The sequence below is a fragment of the Eschrichtius robustus genome, chromosome 13 (genome assembly GCF_028021215.1).
Source record: "Eschrichtius robustus isolate mEscRob2 chromosome 13, mEscRob2.pri, whole genome shotgun sequence".
NCBI lineage: Eukaryota > Metazoa > Chordata > Mammalia > Artiodactyla > Eschrichtiidae > Eschrichtius > Eschrichtius robustus.
The window spans coordinates 2,987,015-3,004,193 of NC_090836.1; the positions used below are offsets into that span (position 1 = coordinate 2,987,015).

A 17,179-nucleotide genomic window follows, 5' to 3' on the forward strand; every position below is an offset into this window, starting at 1 on the left:
TTCTTTGGCTTCTGTGACACCCCTCTTCTCATTTCCCTCGTGGCTCTCTGACCACTCCTCAGTAATCTTTGTTATCTCTTCTCTCTGCCCTTCGTGTAGTGCTCTCAGTCTTTCTTATCTTCACTCTCCCCAGCTGTCTCCTCCACCCTGTGATTTCAGTTACTACCTGTCTCTCAGGACTCCTAAATAAGTCATGACATCCGTGCTTCTTCCCTGTTCACCAGGGGTCTTGAGTGTATGTGTGTATATGTATGCCTTGGTGGCCACACACAGCTAAACTCAGATGTCACAAACATTATCACCTTTTCTAAATCTGTTTTTTTTAAAAAATATTTTCTAGCTTGGTGATAGTGACAAGCACAGCCATCGATTAGTCTCCCAAACAAGAAATGGAAGTTAAGAAAGTTATCCTACTTCCCTCTCCTATCTCTATCACATCACTTGATATACTCTGCTTTAATTGTTTTTTCATCTGTGACCTCACTAGAATGAGTTCCTTGAAAGCTGAGATTGCAGTTTGTTTATATCAAGAATGACCAAACTCTTAACACTTACACATTAGAATGCCAGTATGTCCCATTTTTGGTGACACTGCCTTTGAGCCAGCATTTCTTCGTTATAATGTACTATTCGCCTTGTAATAAAAGTAATCAGAGTAAACTATAAGACTGTGGGAATAACTTGTTTTCCATTAACTTTCCATTATTTTTCAATAACACTATTTCCATTATTCCATTAACTTGTTTTACCCAGTAGTTTTAACATTCATTGATAATCCTTGCCTCAGTTAATGATGTTGGTGGTTGCAAACTAGGTGATTTTCTGGTTCTGTCATTTCTTCTACATTTATTAGTTAGCATTTTTGTTTAAAAAACTCTTCTCCCGTGCTTGATTATTTTTCATACAGTAAAATGTGTATATCTTAAGTGTACAGTTTGGTGAATTTTGATGAATGTATATACCTGTGGAACCAACCTTGAGTGACCCTCCTCCTTTTTAGTCTCACTGTAGAGCATGACTGTTTTTTGATAAATGTCTTATAACCTATTACTACTTTTTATTCCTTTTTGATACTCGAATTGTTCCAAATTTGGCTAACAGGAGCCCCTTCAAGAGGTTCATATGTTCTTTGACAAGTCTCCATCAGTTGTTTTTTTTTAAAAAATTAATTAATTAATTTATTTATTTTTGGCTGTGTTGGGTCTTCGTTGCTGTGTGCAGGCTTTCTCTGGTTGCGGCGAGCGGGGGCCACTCTTCATCGCAGTGCGCGGGCTTCTCACTGCCATGGCCTCTCCCATTGTGGAGCACAGGCTCTAGACGCGCAGGCTCAGTAGTTGTGGCTCACGGGCTTAGCTGCTCCGCGGCATGTGGGATCTTCCCAGACCAGGGCTCGAACCCATGTCCCCTGCATTGGCAGGCAGATTCTTAACCACTGTGCCACCAGGGAAGCCCTCTCCATCAGTTTTTGAGCACTTTCTAGCACGAAGAATCCCATTGTCTTCTTGCCGTGACTTAGACTTGGAATCAGCCATTTTTCCAAGGAATCCTGGTTCATTTTAGTGGGAAAAGGTATTTAGAAGCCAAGATTTGAGCACAAGGTGTGCTTGTTCCTACTGGGATACCATTGCTTGTAGCCCCTTCTGGTGGTCAGGGCTGGGAACTCAATTTTAAAAAATTGTGACTTTATATTTTCAGCTTATACTGATAATTCTAGTCCTAATCCAGCATCACAAAGTTCTTTTAGTTTATGCTGTAATTGTTTTCTTAGCATTTTGAGTTGCGAACTTAATTCATTTATTCCTGCTCTTTTGCTTTGATTGCTGTGTTTAAGACTACAGAATTTCCTGTGATTGCTTCTTTCCTTTGTTCCAGAGATTCTGATATATGGTATATGTGATATATGTATATATAGAGAAAAAATTCCAGGTGGAAGGGCCTTTTGATTTTTGATGTTATTTCTAGCTTTATTCCAGTAAGATCAGAGAATGTTGTTATATTATTTCCACTTTTGGGGACTTTATTGTCTGTCTGAAAAGGTGGTTGTAAGGATTAATTGACTAGAATACTTTGATATGGCACATACTATGTACTCACTATGTTAGCTTTTATTACTATGTACTTTGCTTTAACAGTGGTAAAGAATGTGTAGTGTTAATGTTTTTCATTGGACTGACTGTAGGTTAATATAACCAAGTCAGCCTACCAAAGTTTAAAGATAAATTTTGAAATGCCATTTTGGTTGGTTTGGTTCTTATGTGCTCTTTTAATAGTCCAGGCTGCCTGTGTCTGTCTGCTGTTAGGTCGCCATAGACTTATAAAGTAGTCTGTATTTTATCCTGGTTTATTTTTATTCTTATCAACTAAGTATATTTTAAGTAAATTTTGGTTATTACCCTGCATTCAGAGATTATCTAAATTCAGGATGTAACACTGGTCTGTCATGATGCTCTAATCCTCAAGTACTAGAATGCCAAATGACAGTAGCTTAAACATTGACAACACAGTTTTCACATGCGGACACATTTTCCACATTAGATTTTCAGAGATAAGTAGTTCTAGGATTCGTATAGCAACTTCACATTGTCATCAAGGGCCAGGCTCTTTCCATCTTCCTGCCTGGCCTCTTCAGTGTCTGGGTGATATATATATATCTCCTCTTAATTGCATTGTGGCTGCTGTAGAGTCCAGCGCTGTGCTTCCATCAGACTGAGTCTTGTAGCAGTGGGGGGAAGGAAGTTGGGTCAAAAGGACTTCTCTTTGAGATGCTTTCTCTTTTATTAGAAGATGAAAATCTTTACCAGAGGTTTCCAGTAGACCTTCCTTATGTCTGGCTGGCTAGAACACGATAGCATTCCCACCCTTAGCTAGGTGATCACCAACAAAGAGAAATGGCATTGGCATGATTGACTTAGAACGATCATTATTCATCTCCTAGGATGGGCATAATTGCCCTAATCAAAGATGGGTGTCCATTAGCAAGTTAGAAGTGGGCATTTCTATCGAGTTATTACCACTGTTACACCACTAATTACCAGTAGTGTCTGTCTCTGGACAGAACCTAATTGACAACTATGCTTTTATGAAAGGTAGATTTTCTTTTGTGGAAAGGAATCTGGGTGTTGCACAGTGCTTTGGTGACTGTTCAGCAATGAGGCAGCAAGTGGATTTAGAGAGAAAAATTAAAATAAAATTTTCCTTCATTTTGAATTGGATCTTCAGACTTTTCTTGGGTAAGAAAATAAATTTATGAATCACAATAATTAGACTAATGTGAGTTTTATTTTTTTTAGTCAGAATCTGGAGAAGTGAATAGAAACACGGAACTGAAGAAACTTCGGATTTTTGGGGCTGGGCCTAAGGTTGTGGGCTTGGCAATGGGAGTAAAAGATAAAGAAGGTAAATCTGTTATTTGGTCACGAAAAGAAATAAGATACAATATGGTTATAACAAGATTCACATGATATTCGATTGTAGTCTGCCTTGGGATTTTCTTAGGCAACATAGTTCCTAGATAGATCACCTTTTTAGTGGCAGATAATCTTAAGGTGTGAGGAGCCATATTATGTTGAATTTTTATATTTTGGAAGAGAGAAAGTTCCTCCTCCATGTCTAACACATGACACAGAAATTGTAGTTTCTAAAGGCTAGTTTATGAGAGAATCACGAAATTAATGGTTCTCACCTGGTGATCTGAAGCTTATTATTTTTAAATTTAAAGAGAAATGGAGGATTTCTCTGACCTTTAGTATCAAAATATACTGGGGAGAGCTAATGATTTAGATTCTAACCATAATTTTCATATTTTTCTTTAATCGCCTTTGTGTATTATGACACTTCATTTAAGTAACCTGTTTGAAGAATGCCTAGTACTCTCAGCTTAGCATGTTAGAAACTTTTGTCAGTAAAATTGCTAATGCAGAGATCAAGTTTCACAGTTCTATGTGCATGTCAGTTTTAAAGCTCAATTTAACGAAGATTGTGTTGGATATGTTTTTACTGTATAAGAATTTAATGAATTGCTATAATCACAAGTCATATTGATTACTGTGCATTTTATGATATGACTAAGTCTTTATTCAGATTGTGATTGAACTCTGGAAAATCAGGTAATATTCTTCCATCACTCTCAAAACATTCAGTGTGATAGGACTTACGAGATACATTATAATGTTTACTATTGCTCTTTTAAAAGATTAAGTACTTTATCTTTTTTATGTTTGTAATTGTTTTAGCTGGCAGTGATCTCAAAGCTAGTCCCAGATTAGTCCCTGATAAGTACTACATATGGGCAGTGTAGAATTAGTAGTTAAGCTCTCTGGAGCTTGATTGCCTGGACTAGAATCCCAAGTCTGCCACTGACTGGCTGTGTGATTTTGGGCAAGTTATCTAGCTTCTCTGTGCTTCAGATTCTTTATCTTCAGTGGGGGATAATAGTTTATCTACCTCATAGTGTTGTGAGATTTTAACTAATTTAAATAATCTAAAATAGTGTCTGGTCCATGGTAAGCTCTCAACATTAGTTTTTACTATTATTATTATATAACTATTTTTATTTCAAGATGAGGTCTCCCGAAGACGAAAAGTTACCAACAGGTCAGACGCATTTAACATGCAAATGAGACAACGGAAAGGAACTCTCTCTGTTAACTTTGTAAGTGTTCTGAGATGTGTCAGGAGGGAAAGGATTTATTTTTATTTTAGTTTTGCACTTTTTACCTTGCTATATCTTAGTATGTCATCTAGTTAGTTCATTTAGTTGTAAGACTTGATGGTGCATCTGAACTTGCAGCTTTGGTTTATATAATACTAACTTTGCTTTGTCCCATATACACAGACTGTTCCCTGAGTCTTATACCTTGTAAGTGAGTGAGTGAGAGGATGAAGTGAATCTGTAATTCCTTAGCTGTATTAATGCTCGGTATTCAGTCCCCTACCAATAAAGAGTATTTGTGTATAGGAAGGGTGACGTGGTATATTTTATTTATATAAATTAACTTTCAAGTACCCTAGATTTGTAGTCTTCCTTTATTCTAATACCTTGATATGCTTTTATTAATTTGCTTGTAGAAGCTCTGAGGAAATTTAGGAAGTTTTATACAAAGCTATTTAAATACAGTTATTTAAAATAAATATTAAGGATTTAAGTTATGTTTACTTTTTAGTGTACATTATTTTGTTTCAATTAAGGTGTTCCTGGTAAAAATTTAATATTACTTATTACAGAAAATAAACTTTTATTTTATTTTGTTTTTTGAACAGGTTGATCTCTACGTTTGTATGTTTTGTGGTCGGGGAAATAATGAAGATAAATTGCTGTTGTGTGATGGATGTGATGACAGCTATCATACATTTTGTTTAATTCCCCCACTACCTGATGTGCCCAAAGGAGACTGGAGGTGTCCTAAATGTGTCGCTGAGGTATAAGCCTAACCTTACCTTTTTAAATTAAGAACAGTAACACACACATACACGTGTACGGTGAACACATCCCGTGAAGCTTCTTCTCCTCTCTCTGTGTTCTTCAGTGTTTGAAATCGCCAGGATTTTTAAAGAGTGATAGTGACTGGAAATGTAATAATTCTACTGTGGCAGTTTGTTTTTTAAAGGGTCTTTTTCTGACTGTTGGTTAGATAATTCTGTTTATTGCTGCAGACTTTGCTCAGAATATTCATATTCCTGGAAAACAATAAAAATGAAGAAAGTCTGTAGGTTATTTGTTTTTTCTTTTTTTTTAAAAAAAAAGTAAAAATCAGACATGAAGCTCTAGAACTTAGGATTTATGCATCCAGTTTTCATGCTACCAGATAAATTGGTGGTATCTATTAACTTGTTTAAATTTTGACTTGATTGTACTAAATTATTATTGAAAGATTATAATGATGTCATTATCATGAAATGCCTGGTCTGTTTACTTATTTTAACAAAATGTGATAGGACGTTGAAGGGAAAGAGATGGCTGGGTATATCTAGATGTAGTCAAAGATGGATATTTATGGCCTTTGAATTATTTATTTACTTATGGCTGTGTTGGGTCTTCATTGCTGTGCGCGGGCTTTTCTTTAGTCGCGGCGAGCGGGGGCTGCTCTTCATTGTGGTGCGCAGGCTTCTCATTGCGGTGGCTTCTCTTGTGGAGCATGGGCTCTAGGCGCACGAGCTTCAGTAGTTGTGGCTCGCGGACTCAGCAGTTGTGGGTCGTGGGCTCAAGAGCGCAGGCTCAATAGTTGTGGCGCACAGGCTTAGTTGCTCTGTGGCATGTGGGATCTTCCTGGACCAGGGATCGAACCCATGTCCCCTGCATTGGCAGGCAGATTCTTAACCACTTGTGCCACCAGGGAAGTCCCTTGAATTGTTTTTTATTTATTATTCTCAAGGTTAGATGATTCAGTTCTACTCGAAGTCAGTATTTGTGTTAAGAAATTGGTCATGGTCGTTGATAGTATGAAAAAAAATCATTTTTCTAGCTAAATATCCTAGCAACCCCGTGAATATCCCTCTGTCCTTTACCTTTCCTCCCTCCATGAACATTTATTTTTTCCACTGAGGATGATAGACATCCCTGGGCTTGATTCCAGGTTGGTAGTCCTCCAGGTGTTTGTCTTGGTGCCAGAGCTTAATGCCAACTCCAAAGCCTAAAGCTGTCTCATTGCCACCTTCCTACTGGAAGGTGTGAAAATGCAGTTGAAGTTTAAGAACATTACTTCCTGATTCCACATTAATACTTGTTTTGCGGTCTAGAGTTGACTGGATTTGCTTCATCTAGGGAAATGATCAAAGAAGGTAGTACCTGAGGGCCTTAATACGTCCTTCAGTTCAGTTTCAGTAAGTTAATTTTAGATATTTTTTCTTCGCAGGAATGTAATAAACCTAGAGAAGCCTTTGGATTTGAACAAGCTGTACGAGAGTATACACTTCAGAGCTTTGGAGAGATGGCAGATAATTTTAAGTCTGACTATTTCAATATGCCAGTTCATGTGAGTATCTATCTTTTAGGTCACTTTGGGGAAGTATGAAAGATTTATCTGATTCCAAAGCTTTTGTGTTGCTTTTAAAAAACTTTCATTATTTTGTAGAAAACAGGGACAGCATAAAGAAGATGATAGAACACCAGATCTGAAGATTAGGGGCCTGGGATCTGTTTTTGTTTCTTTTACCCTCTGTCGTGGCAGTGTGCACTGTAGAGAAACTGACTTCTATCTTCCACTGGTTTTTAGTGCTCTGTGAGCACTGTCCTTTACAGACAAGCACGGAGGATGTGGCAGGTGCTGCTTTGGTTTAGTTATTTGTAGCATGAGGTCTGCTGCTTTTCCTGGGGGATCTTGGACTTCAAAAAAATCCCTGTCGAAATAATTTGCCAAAGCTGTTAAAATTCAGCCTTGATTTTTGTATTTCCTTTTCCTTCCTTATGTCCTGGGTCATCTTTATCCTTCTTAGTTGGAAAGCAGCTTTCAGAAGAAGGCAGTTCAAATTCATTATGTTTTTCTGAACATCTAAGTTGTCTTTAGCTTTTTCCCATCATCAGTCAGAAAAGCTAGGACTGCAGTCTTTTCAGCTCTGGGAATTGAGAAGGTTTTCTGTTTTTTCATGGGCTTTTGTTCACTTGACCTGTGTATTATGTCATAGTGGGTTATGGTTATAGAGAGTTGGTAATCTGTAATCTTTGTTTTCCCTGTGTAGATGGTTCCCACAGAACTAGTAGAGAAGGAATTCTGGCGGCTGGTGAGCAGCATTGAAGAAGATGTTATCGTAGAGTATGGAGCTGACATCTCCTCAAAAGACTTTGGAAGTGGCTTTCCTGTAAAGGATGGTCGGAGAAAGATGCTGCCAGAAGAAGAGGTGCAGAGCACATAGTAGTATCCAGATTTCTTACCCCGAAGCTGATTCAGCCTTTACGTAGTAGAAAACTGCCTTTCTTTAATCTTAAGGGACCACGTTCATTTAAAATACTAAATATGTAGAATTTGGACAGTAAAAATAGTCTTCAGTTTTGAAAACTAAATTCAACGTACCTTTAAATATTATTTAACTTTGCATTTTAAAACCAGTGAAATTGGTTTAAAACTTTAACTTTAGTTAAAAGATTTTGTCTGGATCTTTCTGTTTGGAAATCTAGCAAGTGACTTAAGATTTTTTTTAAAAATTACATTTTACTGGTAGGTCCACAATTAATTTTCCTTTAACACCTGGGCAGGTAGGTTTTCAAATATGCGTTTAAACTGTAACAGATAATGAAGTACTGTCACCTAGGAGATGACCTCTGTGTGTAAACCTGAATTAAGATGATCATTTATTTCTTTTTCTCTTTACTTTGGTCCTTGTCACCTTTTCTTTCCCTTTATAATTGGCAGTAATTGAGAGTTTTATCTCCTATTAAAAGAGTTAACATATGGTAAAAGAAAAAAAGTTACATAGTGGAGAAGGATATACAATTAAAAATATGGCCACTCTAGGTCTCTTAGGGTTACCGTTGGCATGGCATATCTTTTCCATTCTTCTACTTTGGAGCTGTTTGTATTTTGGAATCTGGTGTGTGTCTCTTATAGGCAGCATATGATTGAATCTTGCTTTTTTAAAAATCTAGTCTGAAGGTTGACTTTATTTATGTATGTATGTATGTATGTATGTATGTATGTATGTAGCTAGCTAGCTGCGTTGGGTCTTCGTTGCGGTGTGTGGGCTTCTCATTGCGGTGCCTTCTCTTGTGTTGCAGAGTATGGGCTCTAGGCGTGTGGGCTTGAGTAGTTGCAGCACTTGGGCTCAGTAGTTGCGGCTTGAGGGCTCTACGGCACAGGCTCAGTAGTTGTGGCACGTGGGCTTAGTTGCTCTGCGGCATGTGGAATCCTGGACCTGGGCTCGAACCTGTGTCCCCTGCACTGGCAGGAGGATTCTTAACCACTGTGCCACTAGGGATTTCCTATACAGATATGTTTTATAGGAACAGTTCAGTGTTGAAATGTGTACATGTTCAATGTCACTGAATTAACCCTGCTTTGTAGAAGTATAAAGAAATGGCATCAACCTTAGTTTCTTCATACCCTTCCATTGGCAAATGGTAGGCAATTACCTAATTATTGGGAAGAGGCTTTGTTTTACAGCTTTTAACTTTTTCTGAATTTCATTTTGGTTTTGAATTTTTAAGTTGCTCTTGAACAGATATTTATATCCTCTAATCTTAAGAGATACGGTCACAGAGTTTTTAAAGATTACTTTAAATGTGGTTAAATGTCAACCCTAAGTAACTAATATTAATAATATAGATATTAATCCTTCTAAATGTTTGAATTCTGTATGAATATTCATCTGTTTTTGCTTTTGCTCCATTCACCTTCATATAAGAATGTGGAGAAATTTGGGCTTTAAAGACATCAGCATAGGGTGAAGAGACAGGGATACAGCTCTTTTTTCTAGTCTGGGTCATCGATTTGCTATTTATTTCATAAGCAATAACGTTTTACTCAGGATTCTGTTTTTATGTTGTAAGATGGAGTGAGAGAACCCATTTATACAAAAGGATTTTAAGGACTAATTAGACAATGTATGTAAAATCTCTATTATTTTTTATACATATATTTTATGTCAGTTTGTTATTCTTCTCTGGAAGTTACTCTTAGAAAAGTAGATACCTACCATCTTTTCACCAGGAATTGTGCATTTATGTTGAACTTCTGTATGAGTTAGCTTCTTGGTATCTGATAGCATGCTTCTCTGGTATCATAGTTTAGTGGAAAAGTTCTGAAGTTAATACATTTGTCTTATAAATGCAAGTGCTCTACAAACATGGCTTCTGAGGAATAAAAATAGGCATAGAACTTGAAACCTTGGAAACATTTTTTTCGTCTTATCCTCTCTCTGTCTTAAATCACTGAATAAATCCTGTTAATTTATTTTTCATTATTTTCTATGGGATTGGCCTCTTCTCAATCCCACTACCACCATCCTTGTCTCCATCCTATCATGTCAGGTTGGGATAATTGCCGTGGTCTTACATAATGATGACTTGCGTTGAGGGTTCCCCAGACCTTCTCAGGTTCGCTGAGAACTCATGACTGTGACTTATTACAGTGAAAGGATACAAAGTAAAATCAGCAAAGGGAAAACAAGATGTGTGGTCGAAGTCTGGAGGTAGCCAGTTGGAAGCGTACAAGAGCCCTCTCTCCCTGGAGTCACACAGGATGCACTTAGGTACTCCGGCATCAGACTGACACCACGTGTGAAGCATCGCCCACCAGGGAGGCTCATTAGAGACCCAGAGCTCAGGGTTCTTATAAGCGGCTGGTGACATAGGCACCCTCTGCCTAACACGTAGCAAAATTCCAGACCCCCAGAAGGAGTTCGGGCGTGCATAAACCACACTGTACAGCACTGCGAGCCACCCTGTGTCAGTGTCACGAACTGTTTACCATGCAGCTTTCCAGATGCCAGCCAGGGGCCGAACTTGAAGCGGGCCTTTTTTAAATTTTTATAAATTTATTTATTTTATTTATTTTTTATTTTTGGCTGCGTTGGGTCTTCGTTGCTGCACGTGGGCTTTTCTCTGGTTGCAGCGAGCAGGGGCTACTCTTCATTGTGGTGTGCAGGCTTCTCATTGTGGTGGCTTTGCTTGTTGGGAGCACGGGCTCTAGGTGCGCGGGCTTCAGTGGTTGTGGTGCACGGGCTTCAGTAGTTGTGGTGCACGGGCTTAGTTGTTCCGCGGCATGTGGGATCTTCCTGAACCACGGCTCGAACCCGTGTCTCCTGCATTGGCAGGCGGATTCTTAACCACTGTGCCACTAGGGAAGCCCCGAAGCGGGCCTTTTGAAGGGTAGCTGTCCTAGGCTTGCTCTCTTAAAGTAGCTTTTCTGAACACTGCTACTCTGCAGTCTCTCTCATACATTGCTTTCAATTAAAATTTTAAGATCGGTGGGTCTTGGGGAGTTCATTATGCAGTTCTGTCTATTTTTGTTTGAAATTTTCCATAATCAAAAATTTTAAGATAAATATTTAAGATGTTTATCATATTGTTTCACTTTTCAAAATCTGTTTTATTTCCCTTTTGAATATAGGATAACATCCAAGCTTCTTAGTCTGAAATTTAAGATTAAAGATCCAGTCTTCTTTTCTGGTCTTATTTTCTGCTTTTCTGAGTATGACCATTCCACTCTGCCTCTTTACCAGCGAGACCAGTATATTCTGTCTCTTGTCATTTACCTTCAAATCTTACCTAGTCTTCCAAGATCAACCCAGGTTTTTCCTTTTCCACCAAGTTTTCTTATTGATCCAGACTCATGATGATGACTATTTTATTATCCTCTGAAGAACTATATAATTTACTAATTTATCTGTGTTTGGAGTTTAATATATATTGTCTCATTTTGGAACTTTTTGTATGTAGGCCTGGTCTCTTCACCTAGACTCAATATTTTTTCAGCCAACTAAAAAATATATTGAGTAGTATTTTTGAAAGCTGCTTTTTTTTTTTTTAAAGCCTATTGAGGGTAGGAATCATATCTCTTTATTATTCCGTATTGGGATTCCTAGTTAAACCTTTGATGGAATTTCTTCTATCCTCTGTAACTCTTAGTTACACTTTTTTAATTTCCTTATCTCTGTGCTGCATTATGGATGATATCCTCAGATCAGTCTTCTGGTTCACAGATTCTCCCTTCAGCTTTGTCACTGGCTATTTAACCTGTTACTTTGAGGGTTTTATTTTTAACTCTGTATTATCGAAACTTTCAAATGTATAAAACTAAACATAGTAATGAACTTCCCTCCCTCCCTACCTGGCATCCAGGTTCAACAGTTATCAGCCTTCTAATAGAAGGCGGTTGGATTCTCTTACCTGTTTTTGCATTCAGTCTGTTGCAATATCACATCACATATCCTCTGGAGAACTCACACTACACTTCTGCAAGAATGAGAGTGAAAAAGGCAGATAACATCTTAGAATTATTATGAACGTAGTTTGACTTTGCAGATCCCCTGAAATAGGCTTGGGTTCCTTAGACCCCACTTTGAGGACTGCTCTACACAAGGATAATAGCACTTTAAGTCTGTACCGCATACCGCTTCAGAGGTGGGTGTTTGAAACTCATGTCTGGAGCTTATGTCCAGTTAGAAACCTCTGTGAAAACTCAGACAAAAGCTTTCCGTTTTCATTCTGGCTGTGCTTTCTTTCTTTGTTTTTGGAAACAGCCAATTCTTTTTTCTCTTGAGTTCATCTATGAAGAAAAATTTTTTTTGGTGTTGTAAATAGATGTGTTTGTAGTGGGAGTTGGGGGTGCTTTCTGCACCATCTTGGTCTTCAGTGTTGCCACAGATTTAGGATTCTGTATCTTATTATGTTTTGTCTTCACAGTATCTGGCACCATTCTGTAAATATAGTGGTAAACATTTTGGGAAGTTATGTTACTGGGGATAAAACAGAAATATAATAGCGACCTATTAAAATGAGTCTTACAGTATCTTATTGGTAAGCTGTGGGGGCGGGTGGGGAGTAATAAAAAGCCTTATATGCTTCAGAGTAAACCAGAGATATCTGAAATAATTAAAGGGAAATATAAATAACACTTAGGAGATAGGATTAAATATTTAGGAATATGAGTTACATGTAGAGAGCAAAGAGCATAGATTCTGTGGACTAGATTATTGTAATTATTATAAAATTTTTACTTTTGTTTTTGAAGACTCCCTTGAGGTTTCTGTTGGGCACTTGTCATTTCTGATCTCTTACTTACGTTTTTTTCCTTTTGTAGGAATACGCGCTTTCTGGTTGGAACCTGAATAACATGCCTGTCCTAGAGCAGTCTGTCCTTGCACATATCAGTGTGGACATCTCTGGCATGAAGGTGCCATGGCTTTACGTGGGAATGTGCTTCTCTTCCTTTTGCTGGCACATCGAGGATCACTGGAGCTATTCCATCAACTACTTGCACTGGTATGCGCAGTCTTTGTTATTAACAGCACACGTACTCAAGTGACCTTTCTAAAGGTGTAACAGTGTTAGATGACGTGTTAGGGGGAGCTTACGTTAAAGTATTTTATACCCCAAAGTTGGATAATGTACTGTGTAGAGGTCTCAGGGTGCGACATGTCAGACACTTTCCCTCTTCAAGTATGTGCATGCAGCAGAGCCTCGAGTTTCAGACCCAACGATACTTACATTTAGCGTACGTGAAAATTTCTTTGGTATAACTTTTGAAATGCAAGGCAGGATATTTAAAGTTTATATAATTAAGATCTGACTAACCTTCAGTATTTAAGGTTGAAATTTGAAAAATTTCAAATTGAAATTTTTGATTTTTTTTTCCTTTGTAATAACATTTGCTCTAAAAATGCGTGTGTTACCTGTGTGTTCATTAAATTTTTTCGCTGGTTTTTTTGTGTCGCACCCACAGCTTTTATTTACTTATCCAGTCCCTTGTCCAGTATTCTGATCTTAACCAAATGATGTATTCCTCTCCATTTGAAAGATACTGCTCAGATCACACTATGCACTGGAAAACTCTAATAATTTTCTTTCTCTGCTTCATCGCTGTGCTGTGTAATATGATAGCTTCTAGCCACATGTGGCTATTTAAATTAGTTAAGATTAAGTAAAATTAAAGTTTACTTCCTCAGTTGCACTAACCGCATTTTAAGTGCTTTATCGTCACTTGTGACTAGTGGCTCCTGTATTGCCCAGCATAGATACAGAACATTTTCAGTCATCTCAGTAAGTTTCTATAGAGATAGCACGATGAATTGTATGAGGGTTAAGAAATTCAGCTATTCTGTAGATAGCGTGCGTGACTAATTAAATCCAGTTCCTGAAAGTTCAACTTAGTATTATAAATAAAACTCTAGCTCACTAAAGTCTAGTGTATTAATGATGCCAAGTGTTTGGTCTTAAGATTCATAGACAGAACTATATTCAGGGTTTCAACAATTTCTCGCCTTGGCTTATTTCCTTGGATAGTAAAATTGAACTCAGTGAAGTTATGTAAAAGTACTCTAAAGGGCATTGACTTTTACTTTGATCATTGTGGGGATAATTGGAATGTCCAGTGGACCTGTGAATCAGGCAGTGTGTCAGTATCCTTTGGAACAATGCTTGCTTTTCATATAGCATCTTTCCTATTTGAAGACGCTGTTTACTGATCTACCTTAAAGAGTTTATACACTTTGAATTACTTTTCTGTAGTGACAAGTATGTACCTACCTATCCATATACTCTTGCCTTACCCCCTATTATGAATAATAGCACAGATCTTTGAGATGGTTGCTAGGATTCAGGGCATATAATCTATGGCCATGGAGCAAGACAAAGTTAATTATGGTTTAGTGGATTTGAATCAGAGACCCTGGCCTCATTGGCACCATGCTCTACCTAGATAAACAGTTATTTCTTTTGCTAGGGGGGAGCCAAAGACATGGTATGGTGTGCCATCTCATGCCGCAGAACAACTGGAGGAGGTGATGAGGGAGCTGGCCCCTGAGTTATTTGAATCCCAGCCTGATCTCCTACATCAGTTAGTCACCATCATGAACCCCAATGTGCTAATGGAGCATGGTGTGCCTGTGAGTCTTTTTGCCTCTCCCTTCAGTATTTTAAATGTAAAGCTATGTACGCTTTTTGATTAGAGTCACAGTATATGCTTGTTTTGTAATGGGAAATAAAAGATCACATCATCTTCGAGCCAAATTAGAATTTATACTCTGAAGGGAATAACGTTTATTGGATTAAGAATGGGGTATTGTAAAGCATGAGTCACATTTACCTTATGTATCGCAACCTATCAGGATAGCCGTGTTTTCAGTATATCCTGGTTTTACTAGAAATCTCATATTCTTTATTATCCCCATTTAACCAAAGTATAAGTATTTTAAGTGGTAGTTCTAATAACTAATGCTTATCCTTGTGGAGATCATATTCCCGTATGTCGTATCAAGATTTCATAGCCTCTTTTTCACGTGAGATAATGAAGTAAAAATATACAATGAATACCTCTTCTGCTTTTAAACTTTTAGGTTTGAAAATGATTATTAAATTTAAGCTACGAACACCTGATAAAGTATAAATTTAATGTTTGCTACATGTAGTCAAGTGGTCATCATAACCCTATTGAGAAAGTAGATTGAGCGATAGTAATGTTACTTTGTCTTTAAAGAGTAAATTTATGCAGAATCTGGGACTTTTCAGAAGACATCGTATTATCATAAAACAAAGAGATTCAGGAAAACTGATTTGGGGGGGTCTCTCCATATGACATTATGAGCTCATCAGTTAGTTTCCAGAAACAATTATCCAGAAGTAGGATGAAATTCCATCCTTTCCCACTGTTTACAACACAAGAATGAAAGGAATAAAAGAAAAATTCTCTTAACTGTAAAAGCTTTATTAGGTTAGGAAACTAGTAGCTCATGAGAGCAGCGCTTTCTCCTTGAAAATTTCTATAGGCTGTGAACTCTTGTCGTGAATTACTATAATTTATCAGTGACTGTTTTAAGAAGGTGAAACTCTGACTGCTTCTTCAACCCTGATACTGGTCTGTGTAGGTTAATGCTTTATTGTTTTCAAGTTTGAAAAATGCTTCCGAAACTGACATAAAATGTCTCCCTTTTTTGTTGTTTTTCTTCTGTTTTGTTTTTGTACCCTGTTCCCAATTTGCATTTAGGTGTATAGGACCAATCAGTGTGCTGGCGAGTTTGTTGTGACGTTTCCTCGGGCCTATCACTCTGGATTTAATCAAGGCTACAACTTCGCTGAGGCTGTGAACTTCTGTACTGCTGACTGGGTCTGTTCGATAGCAAGTAGCTGTTGTGTCTACTAACAGCCCCGGAAAATGCATCTTAATTGCTGTGCTTGCTTAGCTGGGGAGGGAGGGCCCATGGATATTTCAGTGGAGACTCGAATGTCTGTTGCCGTTTACGGAGTTCCAGGTAGTTTTTATTTGGAAGATTTTATAGTTCGTTACTTCTCATTTGCTCTTTCCTCATTTTATTTGAATTTTAAATGGGCAGTTGATGTTTTCTGAGAATGTAATTCCTCTAGTCTTTGCTTTCTCTGAGCGCTTTTGGATTTTAGAAAGGTGACCACATCTTTTCAAGAATTAATTATACCACGTTTACAAATACCTAGCTCTGATTTTTATCTTAAAATATCCAGTTCGGATTTTTATCTTAAAATATTCCTTTATTTTTTTCCTTCTGGTAGATAATTAGGTGATTTTATTCTTCCTGCTATTTTATGTTTTCTACATTCTTTTTAAAAAATTTTATTTTAAAGGGTAGCTATAATACTGAGATCTCTGTGGGCTGCGCTTTTGCGTAAATGGTATTGCCACTGATTGCTATTTTGCTTTTAAATGAGGTAGATATCAAAAAGTAATTACTTATTTTTACGTCATGTCGGTGGGGAAAAGACTGCAAACCTATCATACGCTCTTTGACTCTATTTTTCTTTTAGTGAGGCTGTTTTTTTGTCACCTCTCCTAACATTTGGGGGGATGTTTTTTTAGTAATATTGGATCTTATATTTTCTGTGGGCACCTTAATTTGTTAAATTTCATGATTACCCATATTGTTTCCTTGGCTAATGAATGAAATTGTATAATGAACAATCTTATATGACCTAGTAATTCTGAACTTCTTACTTGTTAGAAAGCAACAGGAGCAAGACTGAGGTTAGGGCTTTGCCTTGGACTTGAACTCTATTTTAAAACCTCAGCTAACATGTATTATGTGTTTATGATTTACTTGTTCCTTGGCTAGGTAGGTGTAGGGTGGGAAATGGAGGTGATTCAGAGATGAGTTAGAGATGATTTCTGCCTTTAATGTGATCACTATTGACGTTTGATCTTGGACAGCACTTTTTTTTTTTTTTTTTTTTTTTGGCTGTGCCACGTGGCATGTGGGATCTTAGTGCCCCAACCAGGAATCGAACCCGCAGCCCCTGCCGTGGAAGCGTGGAGTCTTAACCACTGGACCGCCAGGGAAGTCCCTTGGGCAGCACTTTTTGTTTTTTTGTTTTTTGGGGTTTTTTTGGCTCTGTTGGGTCTTCGTTGCCACACGCAGGCTTTCTCTAGTTGTGGGGAGCGGGGCCTACCCTTGGTTGCGGTGCACAGGCTTCTTGTTGCGGAGCACGGGCTCTAGGTGCACACGCTCAGTAGTCGTGGCTTGCGGGCTCTAGAGCACAGGCTCAATAGTTGTGGTGCGTGGGCTT

The 17,179-nt window shown here is 37.9% G+C and overlaps 1 protein-coding gene across 2 annotated transcripts in view; it reads left to right on the top strand.

Annotated features, from left to right (window-relative positions):
• The window catches only part of KDM5A (lysine demethylase 5A), a 77,620-nt gene that overhangs the window by 17,274 nt on the left and 43,167 nt on the right, over positions 1-17,179 (top strand). For both annotated transcript variants that reach the window (XM_068561778.1, XM_068561780.1), the window contains 8 exons: positions 3,291-3,396; positions 4,560-4,651; positions 5,260-5,418; positions 6,852-6,971; positions 7,675-7,833; positions 12,732-12,913; positions 14,373-14,535; positions 15,633-15,752. In XM_068561778.1, coding sequence (XP_068417879.1) covers positions 3,291-3,396; positions 4,560-4,651; positions 5,260-5,418; positions 6,852-6,971; positions 7,675-7,833; positions 12,732-12,913; positions 14,373-14,535; positions 15,633-15,752 — 1,101 coding nt within the window. The remainder of the gene's footprint in view (positions 1-3,290; positions 3,397-4,559; positions 4,652-5,259; positions 5,419-6,851; positions 6,972-7,674; positions 7,834-12,731; positions 12,914-14,372; positions 14,536-15,632; positions 15,753-17,179) is intronic.